This window comes from Salmo salar, chromosome 28 (genome assembly GCF_965601325.2).
Source record: "Salmo salar chromosome 28, fSalSal1, whole genome shotgun sequence".
NCBI lineage: Eukaryota > Metazoa > Chordata > Actinopteri > Salmoniformes > Salmonidae > Salmo > Salmo salar.
In genome coordinates this window covers 30,345,651-30,355,821 of record NC_138318.1, presented here as the reverse complement: position 1 = coordinate 30,355,821, position 10,171 = coordinate 30,345,651, and the positions used below count along the sequence as shown (strand labels likewise).

The window sequence follows — 10,171 nt, the reverse complement described above, 5'->3', positions numbered from 1 at the left end:
ATCAAGATTGGTAAACACTGTCGAAGTGTATAATTGTAATACATACATGCAGACACAGCATCATACAAAGACTGGAATGTGATACTCTTGGTATTGGATATGACAAAAATAATCTCAAAGACATTCATACCTGAACTGCACCTTTATTTGCCAAGGTAGAGTACATGATATGTACAGGCTACAATGTGGGGATCTCATGCATGGTAATAACTACATGTAAATACGACTTGCATCCTTGACACAAAGTTAAAATGCATAATCGTTTGTCTCTACATTAGCTAACATATTCCTGTCAACTGTACATTTTTTGCATGATTCGTTATGACGTTATAATGACTTACATTTGCTATTCTTGTCAGCCATCTTTGCTGAAGAAATTCTCCAGACTTGGGTCGCATAGCGTAAAATTCGTCATGGGAACCACTCGATATGATTGGTCATCACCCAGCCGTCGCCACTGGTGATTTGCATAAAGTGAGGAAAGTCTATATTTTTCACCGCGTCCAACACCACCTTCGCACCGCCCAAAGGTCCCCCGCCCTATCCGCTTCTCACTGCTGTCCTTCCATTGAAATGAATGGGAAGCGGTGTTTCACCGCGCGGCATCCTGTGTGTGTCATTTTCACCCGCGACGTCGTTTTCAATGTAGGCCAATTTCCAGGAAAGCCGCAAATATGGCAACACTTTCACCAACCAAAAAAGTTCTGGGACACTAAAGTCCATGGAGAATAAGAGCACCTCCTCCCAGCTGACCACTGCTCTGAGGCTAGGAAACACTGTTACCACTGATAAATCCACTATAATTGAGAATTTCAATGAGCATTTCTCTACGGCTGGCCATGCTTTCCACCTGGCTACACCAACCCTGGTCAACTGCCCGGCACCCTCCACAGCAACCCGCCAAAGCCCCCACCATTTCTCCTTCACCCAAATCCAGATAGCTGATGTTCTGAAAGAGCTGCAAAATCTGGACATACAAATCAGCCGGGCTAGACAATCTGGACCCTCTCTTTCTAAAATTATCTGCCGAAATTGTTGCAACCCCTATTACTAGCCTGTTCAACCTCTCTTTCGTATCGTCTGAGATTCCCAAAGATTGGAAAGCTGCTGCGGTCATCCCCCTCTTCAAAGGGGGTGACACGCTAGACCCAAACTGGTACAGACCTATATCTATCCTACCCTGTCTTTCTAAGGTCTTCGAAAGCCAAGTTAACAAACAGATTACCGACCATTTCGAATCCCACCGTACCTTCTCCGCTATGCAATCTGGTTTCAGAGCTGGTCATGGGTGCACCTCAGCCACGCTCAAGGTCCTAAACGACATCATAACCGCCATCGATAAGAGACATTACTGTGCAGCCGTATTCATCGACCTGGCCAAGGCTTTCGACTCTGTCAATCACCACATTCTTATTGGCAGACTCGACAGCTCAGTTCAGTGTGTCAAATCGGAGGGCCTGTTGTCCGGACCTCTGGTAGTCTCTATGGGTGTGCCACAGGGTTCAATTCTCGGGCCGACTCTCTTCTCTGTATACATCAATGATGTTGCCCTTGCTGCTGGTGATTCTCTGATCCACCTCTACGCAGACGACACCATTCTGTATACTTCTGGCCCCTCTTTGGACACTGTGTTAACTAACCTCCAGACGAGCTTCAATGCCATACAACTCTCCTTCCGTGGCCTCCAACTGCTCTTAAACGCAGGTAAAACTAAATGCATGCTATTCAATCGATCACTGCCCGCACCTGCTCGCCCGTCCAGCATCACTACTCTGGACGGCTCTGGCTTAGAATACGTGGACAACTACAAATACCTGGCTGTCTGGTTAGACTGTAAACTCTCCTTCCAGACTCACATTAAGCATTTCCAATCCAAAATTAAATCTATAATCGGCTTCCCATATCGCAACAAAGCATCCTTCACTCATGCTGCCAAACACACCCTCGTAAAACTGACCATCCTACCGATCCTCGACTTCGGTGATGTCATCTATAAAATAGCCTCCAATACCCTACTCAACAAACTGGATGCAGTCTATCACAGTGCCATCCGTTTTGTCACAAAAGCCCCATACACTACCCACCATTGCGACCTGTACGCTCTCGTTGGTTGGCCCTCGCTTCATACTCGTCGCCAAACCCACTGGCTACAGGTTATCTACAAGTCTCTGCTAGGTAAAGCCCCGCCTTATCTCAGCTCACTGGTCACCATAGCAGCACCCACTCGTAGCATGCGCTCCAGCTGGTATATTTCACTGGTCACCCTCAAAGCCATTTTCTCCTTTGGCCGCCTTTCCTTCCAGTTCTCTGCTGCCAATGACTGGAACGAACTGCAAAAATCTCTGAAGCTGGAGACTCATATCTCCCTCACTATCTTTAAGCACCAGCTGTCAGAGCAGCTCACAGATCACTGCACCTGTACATAGCCCATCTGTAAACAGCCCATCTATCTACCTACCTCATCCCCATACTGTATTTATTTATTTATCTCGCTCCTTCGCACCCCAGTATTTCTACTTGCACATTCATCTTCTGCACATCTACCATTCCAGTGTTTAATTGCTATATTGTAATTACTTCGTCACCATGGCCTATTTATTGCCTTAACTTACCTCATTTGCACTCACTGTATATAGACTTTTTGTTTTCTTTTGTTCTACTGTATTATTGACTGTATGTTTTGTTTATTCCATGTGTAACTCTGTGTTGTTGTATGTGTCGAATTGCTACGCTTTATCTTGGCCAGGTCGCAGTTGCAAATGAGAGCTTGTTCTCAACTAGCCTACCTGGTTAAATTAAGGTGAAAAAAAAACAGAAAAAAAAAACAATGACAGATTACACGTCATCTACTTCCCAGCAAGCCTTGTGTCCTAAAAAATACACGCGCGGAAAGTTAAGATTTTGGAAAGGATTTGTCCAACTGTAAGTAGCGAAAAGTGTGTATATATATTTAACCACACCGTTTAGTTAACAGATTACAAACTTTATACAATTAGTAGCAAAATGACAGTACCTACTCTGTTTGAAATGGTCTTAATTCAGTCGAAATGTAGCTAGCTAGCCAGCTAGCTAATGTTAGCACTCCTTACTCAATGGCAAGTAGCAAGTGGCTAGTCATGGTCACAGTTTGCAGGGAAATTAAAGCGTTTACGATTTGCATTCACAAGTTAGCTACTTTGCTAGATGTCTTCGGACCCAATGTTTTGTGAATTTGCTTGCCGTAGTATACATACACTTTGTAGTTCTAGTTAGCTACCTAGATGGTTACGAGTTTGCAAGTGGGTGTAGTTACCGTCCGGTAAACGGTACCAGAGCATCGGCTCTCGGACCAACAGGCTCCGAGACAGCTTCTACACCCCAAGCCATAAGACTGTTACGTAGCCAGACTGTTAAATAGGAAGTTAAAGATGCAGAAATCTCTCCGCCATTTCCTCGTTGCTAGAATCCTATTTGTTCGCCTAATTTTAGTTTGTGACAAAACAAGCAACTATAGTGTAGATAATGTAACATCTAAACAGCTGTGAAATATATTTTACATAACCAAAACATTTCTTTTTCAGCTGTCTGAAATTGGTCTACAAAACCGAAAGTAAAAGGCGAAAAAATAACTTATGAACGGTAAGCATATAAATAATGCACATAGAACATATCTACTGCTTCTTAGACTTTCTTTCAATGAGAATGACAGATCTATAACACTTCGATGTGAATTTGGTCAGGTCCCCCCAAAAGTTACATATTGCAGCTTATTAATGGTACCCACATTTTCTGCACATACACTGCCACACAACCCCCACACATTCACTTACGCTACATATGCACATGCAGACCGATACAACACAAACACATTCATGCACACACACTTTTACTCATCATTTTCTGCTCTGTTCTTTATTTTACTCTTATTTTTTTCTATCCTGTTGCCTAGTCACTTTACCCTGCCATCATGTACATATCTACCTCTGCACTTTGATCTGGTACTGGTGCCCCATTCTTGTATTTTATTTTATTTTAGTTTTAAACTTTGCATTGGTGAGACTTTGCATGTTTGCCGCATGTGACAAATACACTTGGATTTGTAGCTTTTTGTAACATGTAATCAAATATGGTTTATATTGCTTGCATTGCACTAGCTAACTGATTGCACTTTCCTTCCTCAAATTGAACTTGGTTATTTCTCTTTCTCTGATTTTGTAGGGAAATCCTTCAGTAAGAGACTCAAATGACCACAAAAAGTAGACCTACATCTGCTTCTATTCTGAAAGGTAAATTATGTGTAAACTAACATGGTTTGGATAGCTTGCCTAACTAGCTACACCTTTTTCTTGTATTTTCTCATTTGTCTTTGAATAAAGGATGGGGGGTGGGGTTTGATCTTTTCTCTAGATGTTGTTGCCTACGTTGACGTGTGGTCATCAAGTAAAACAGAGAATTACTCGAAACCGTTCATCCAGCAGCTGCAGGATATGGGAGGTGTGGTGAGTTACCCTTTTATACATGGATAACTAACCCTTTCATAGATGCTAACTACATTAGCGCCTATTGATGATAGTGTATTCTGGTCGTGGGAGTTCTGTTAAGATCCCAGACTCTCATTCTGAACGTTAAAACGCATCACTTGTGGTACGTTTTTGGAAACATAAGGAACGTATCTTTCATATTGGCGAAGAGAGAAGAAAATAAAAAAAGGTTAAATTACATCTTTTATAAGGTTAGTGTTCCCACATGGCCATATATTTCCATGTTACAGCTCCTGTTTAGACATAGGTGGACAGCTGTGCTAATTAGCTATCTAGCATGCTCCGAACACCTGTATGTAAGCGTAACTAGAGAGGAAGTTCGTCAACTGGAGGCACACACAGCTTGTGGATCTGTGCAAAACTGCTACAGTAGTATATCTTTTTTATTTGGAAGATTCCTTCTCGCTCTTATGAAAGATAAGGAGCATATGTTTAGGGGGAAAGAAACTGTTTGAAAGTGATTATTGATGTGTCTAAATGTTAAAACACAGCGTCGGAATTGTAGTTCACATGGAGCCAACAGTGGGCGAATGTAACTGCTGAAAACCCTTTGTATGGAGAAGGGTTTTCGAGAGCTATTGGCTAACTACACAGACGTTTGTTTTTAATGACATCATGTGGGGTTCTTAAAACTACCATTCTTAAAGGAAAAATTCCACTCAAATCCGCTATCTTTTGGTATTATGCAAAACACATACTGTGACAGTTTTTTTTTTTTTATATCTTGAAAATGTGACTGCTGACATGCAAACCATTTTGGGGACTGTATCAAAACACACCAACATTGTTTTTGAGTGGTATTTTCCTTTAAGTCATTTGAAAGGTTATTACTATGTACACGTTTCACATTGTGATATTTATGTGTATCATTCCAGGTATCTAAAACCTTCAATAAACAAGTCACACATGTAGTCTTTAAAAATGGCCATCAAGCGACCTGGAATAAAGCCAAGAAGAATGGTGTGAGACTTGTGTCTGTCCTCTGGGTGGCCAGGTAAACCTCAAGCTTCATTTCCATTTTCATCATTTAGCAGACGCTCTTATCCAGAGTGACTCGCAGTAGTGAGTCCATACATTTATATACTGGTCCCCTGTGGGAATTGAACCCACAACCCTGGTGTTGCAAGTGCCATGCTTTACCAACTGAGCTACACTGGACTACAGTGTAAACGCTTTTTGGCCTTAAAGTGCAACATCGTAGCAATGACAACAATGTGTCGTCAATATCTATTGGTCTGCATGATGACAAGTCAGTGACCATTTTGTTGTTTTTGCAATTCTTTCATCAGCCACAAGGTGTCGCTGACTGACAAATAAAATAGCTGTGAGCTCTTATTTATACTGAACAAAATATAAATGCGACCATTTCAACGATTTTACTGAATTGCAGTTCATATAATGAAATCAATCAATTGAAATAAACTAATTGGGCCCTAATCTGTTATCCTGTCACTCATATTGTTTGTTTTATTAATGCAGATGTAAAGATGATGGTGAACATATTGATGAGGAGTTGTATCCGGCATTAAATGATGAAGTCAATTCAGCACTCAAGAAAAGGGTGGTAGGCAAATTTAAAATTCTCAGTTAGGTTTAAGGATTCACAGTACATAACTTCTCTTGGGTTTCACTATCAAGAAGACATTATATACCAGTGGGCAATAGTTAATCACTGTCATTAACTACTTAGCTTTCTGCAATTTATCCATTACTGCATATTTACCTCATTTCTTTAAATTAGTAGGCTATGGGGATTATTTTTATTGAAGGGTCTATTGAAGTGTTTTTATCCAAATGAATGTTATATCTTTTATACAGCATCGTTGTATGCAGCCAAGAGACACCCCTGAGAGGACCCCTGAGAATGACAGGCGCATGAAGAAAAAACTGGACAAGATGATCGAAGACCTAGTACCAAAATCACCTTTTAGTAAGAAATCTCTCATGTCATACATTCTATTCAGAATATATTATTAATTTAATATAAATAAATGTGCTTTTTTTATGTGTGGTTGTGGTTTCATATGTAAATATATTTTTGTGTAGTAGCAGATGTGTCCCCTTACGTTATCGACGAAGAGAAAGGAATAGTTTACAGTCCTTCTATGAAACGGTGTGACTTCATGGCACAGAGGCTGAAGGAGATGAGGGAAGCTAGGGAAAATCTATCCCCCGCAGGTATGTTTTGTGACTGGCCAATGGTTTTATGTGTGTAGTATGTGTAGCATCTGCAAAACATGGGCCAGGGTGGTAAATGATTGAGTTGAGAAATATTTGCTGACTCTAGTTAATGCTTTCTCTCAGCTTCACAAATGGGGCAATCTAGGTTATCACCTGAGTTTAAGCCTTCTCTTGGGAATACACCATCCCACTCTTTCTTGCAAAACCTGGGTAAGTACATAAGATGCGTTGACGGTGTCAATTTTACCATGCTAGAAGTTTATCAGAATATTTTCTTCTCATAATGGCATCTTTTTCCCCTGCAGATGAAGAATCTGATCAGGATTTGAATGCATATTTTGGCTCAAATAAAACCGATGGAGAGGAGCAACATGAAGCCACCAGTGAACCACAGCACACGAAAGACTTTCAGAAACCTTTGAAGTCAACATGCAGTGATTTGCCCAGACAAAATACATTGGTTCAAAGTCCTTTGCCCAATTCACCGGCTAAAGAGAGTAAACAAGACAAAAATCCTAAGAGGACCTCAATCAAACGTAATGTCATCAAAAAGCACATCTCCTTAGAGAGTCCCTGTCTGGATGACTGCCCGGAGGGTAGCAAGAGTGTGCAATCAGTGTTTACATTTAACAGTTTCGTAATGGGAAAAAGTGGGCTATCATCCAGCAGAAGTAATATGGACAAAGTCACACCACCTGTCAGGAAAAGCAGAACACCACGGTCCCTTCCAGAAAGTAAGCCAACTGCTAATCTGGAGATTTCTAGTCGCCGTTCTTCAACATTTTTACCTGAAAAACCCAATGTGCTTCATACATCCCTAAAGATCACCACACCGAAATCAAAAGGGAGCGAATGTAGAAAATCCTCGCTTCCTGCTTTAGAAAGATCTTGCACTGTCTCAAATGGCTTCCGTGCCTCCTGTGTAGACGATGATGATGGGGTATTTGTAGACTTCTTCTCTCCAGCTAACAACCCTAGGAGACAACGAAGCTGCCTTTTACCCAGCTTGCCCTTAGAATCCAAGGTTCAGATCCCCTTTGAACTAGAGCCTCAGCCTAGCCCTGGGAAGAGGAAGAGGGGCAAGAGTGAAACCACAGGGTCTGAGTCGGCCAGTGCCAAAAAGAGAACACATGGGGTGCCCAGTGTAAGAGAAACCAGCAGTGTAAACAGCATGTTGGATCAACACGCGCATCCACACCAGGATACAAAGGGATGTCCATCCTCCGAGGACAATAATACAAAACAAACTCTGACTAGAAGTAGTAGGCGTAGCGCGTTGCCATTCTCTAGAGTGTCTAAAGACTTCACTGATGAACTGACTAGTGCCCCTGACCAGCAGAGTGCTTCAACAGACCTTTCAAAACCAAGTTTGGCAGCAGCAAACAAAGCACTAGGTGAGCAAAAAAGTTTGATTCTCTTAACTCGGCACAAGGACAAACAAGTAAAAAGTAGCCGACATTTCAAAAGTATGTGATTTCTAAATTGTATATACTACAATGTGTTGGGATGTTACCATGTCATCAATATAATCAATGCAATGGTATTCAAGACATTAGCATGTTTTACTAATCAATATACATGGACTATACAAAACAGTAAGAACACCTGCTCTTTGCATGACAGACTGACAAGGTGAATCCAGGTGAAAGCTATGTCACCTGTTAAATCCACTTCAATCAGTTTAGATGAAGGGGAGGAGATTGTTTTAAAGAAGGATTTAAGCCTGGAGACAATTGAGACATAGATTGTGTATGTGTGCCATTCAGCGGGTAAATGGGCAAGGCAAAAGATTTAAGTGCCTTTGAACAGGTTATGATAGTAGGTGCTGGTTTGTGCCAAAAACTGCAACACTGCTGGATTTTATATCAAGAATGGTCCACCACCCAAAGGACATACAGCCAACTTGACACAACTGTGGGAAGCATTGGAGTCAACATGGGCCAGCATCTCTGGAACACTTTCGACACCTAGTTAACTCCATGCCCCGACGAATTGAGGCTGTTCTGAGGGCAAAAGGGGGGGGGGGGGCTCAACACAATATTAGGAAGTATTCTCAATGTTTGCTATACTTAAATGTAACTGATCAACATCAAACATTTTCACCTCTCAGGTAATAATAATAATAATAATAATGTGCTGTAGAATTGGCACAGTGGTTGTTGAGTTTCATTATCAACATGAATGTTTGCAATCTTTTCTCTGCCAGTATCCCAAAATGTGATACCATTTTATTACAGCAGAAGAATGGCATTAATTAACCATATCGTACTACCTTGATCAGTATTTCAGTGATGCAAAGGCTGAAAAACATTGTATGGCCCATGTAAGTTAATCATTGTGAATTGAAGTTTTAATATAGCCTATTGAGAATTCCCCTGAAATGATAGGAAAATAATATTAAATTAATACTGATGGGGTGATACATTTTCTAATAAACAAATGTTAACCTTTCTTTCTAGAAGAACCTTACTGACAATTTGTGTTCGCCTGATACCATCATCACACAAAAACAAGCGAATAAGCATTCAGCAGTTGTGGGCAGAGGAACTGCCTACGCTGCAGCAGCTGGTGACACGGTCACCATTTTAAATTTAAGCAAAAGGAAAAGACAAGTCAATGTGTTGGGCAAGAGCATGGACAAAAATACAAAGGTAACCAAACTGATCATCTAAGTTGCTGCTGTGGTGGTGTTGGCTGTAATTGTTATAGCCCAGCATTGGTTTACTCAATAAATTACCTGAAGCATGTATATTGTGTATGACTCTTTTTTTTATTTTTATAGCCAATCATTTTAAACAGTGTCGTGGTTTTGATTTTCTTAGATATTTATTTAACCTGACAGTTTGTGACTCGAATACGACTTAGGCCCGACACCTACAGTTGGTCTACTTGTTCTCTATGATCTCTTGGTAAAGCCAACCTGTGGAGGAGCAGTGGCATATTGTTTGCCTTTTGTGTTCCATTCCTTTTGAACACAGCTGCTCAGAAACTGCAGTGGGTGAATGAGTAGTCGTGATGGTCTTTGAAGCTGCTGCCACAGGCGCTCTCTGTGTGATACCTACATGTTGGTAGGATAACATCCTCTCCTGTGAAAATGTACCTGACACTGTCTTCTGTGTTCGCTCAACCTGAACAAAACTTCAGCTCTTAACACTATGGAGAAATCTTGTTTGAATTCCCATGTGAACTGTATCGCAGAATACATCTTTTTTTTTCATCATTACATAAGCTAGTTCATCTACTTTTTAGTTTAAATGTAATAGAGTGATTTGAATAGAATGTGTCATGTAACTTCCACCCCAAAATGTGATGGAGAAAAAAAAATCTGGGTACAGAACTGGCCCCTTGATTTACAACTGGAAGAGATTTCAACCTTCACAGAAGAGCCCTTGTAATAGGAGCGAGGGTTCTCCCCAATGAATGTAAGCTTGTAAGAGGTTCTGCGCCACTTTGTGGAATGTGTTAAAAAA

The 10,171-nt window shown here is 41.0% G+C and overlaps 1 protein-coding gene across 3 annotated transcripts; it reads left to right on the top strand.

Annotated features, from left to right (window-relative positions):
* Window positions 1-2,833: 2,833 nt before the first annotated feature.
* LOC106589816 (uncharacterized) lies at window positions 2,834-9,326 on the top strand. Of its 3 annotated transcripts, XM_014180190.3 has the most exons (11): window positions 2,834-2,922; window positions 3,561-3,618; window positions 4,198-4,265; window positions 4,387-4,478; window positions 5,396-5,514; window positions 6,000-6,084; window positions 6,339-6,450; window positions 6,567-6,698; window positions 6,825-6,911; window positions 7,007-8,095; window positions 9,161-9,326. In XM_014180190.3, the coding sequence occupies exons 3-11, from the start codon at window positions 4,223-4,225 to the stop codon at window positions 9,172-9,174; spliced, it is 1,773 nt and encodes a 590-aa protein (XP_014035665.1). In that variant the 5' UTR covers window positions 2,834-2,922; window positions 3,561-3,618; window positions 4,198-4,222; the 3' UTR covers window positions 9,175-9,326. The 3 variants fall into 3 exon arrangements, with proteins under 3 accessions (XP_014035665.1, XP_014035663.1, XP_014035661.1); XM_014180188.3 differs by lacking the exon at window positions 9,161-9,326 and having other exon boundaries at window positions 6,570-6,698; window positions 7,007-8,450; XM_014180186.3 differs by lacking the exon at window positions 9,161-9,326 and having other exon boundaries at window positions 7,007-8,450.
* The last annotated feature ends 845 nt before the right edge of the window (window positions 9,327-10,171 follow it).

Excerpts from the sequence above, each read along its gene's own strand:
- LOC106589816 (XM_014180186.3), top strand. The coding sequence starts at position 4,223 with ATGACCACAAAAAGTAGACCTACATCTGCTTCTATTCTGAAAG. Across the intron at positions 5,515-5,999 it reads TCTGTCCTCTGGGTGGCCAG|ATGTAAAGATGATGGTGAAC; the intron begins GTAAACCTCAAG and ends TTATTAATGCAG. Across the intron at positions 6,912-7,006 it reads CTCTTTCTTGCAAAACCTGG|ATGAAGAATCTGATCAGGAT; the intron begins GTAAGTACATAA and ends TTTCCCCTGCAG.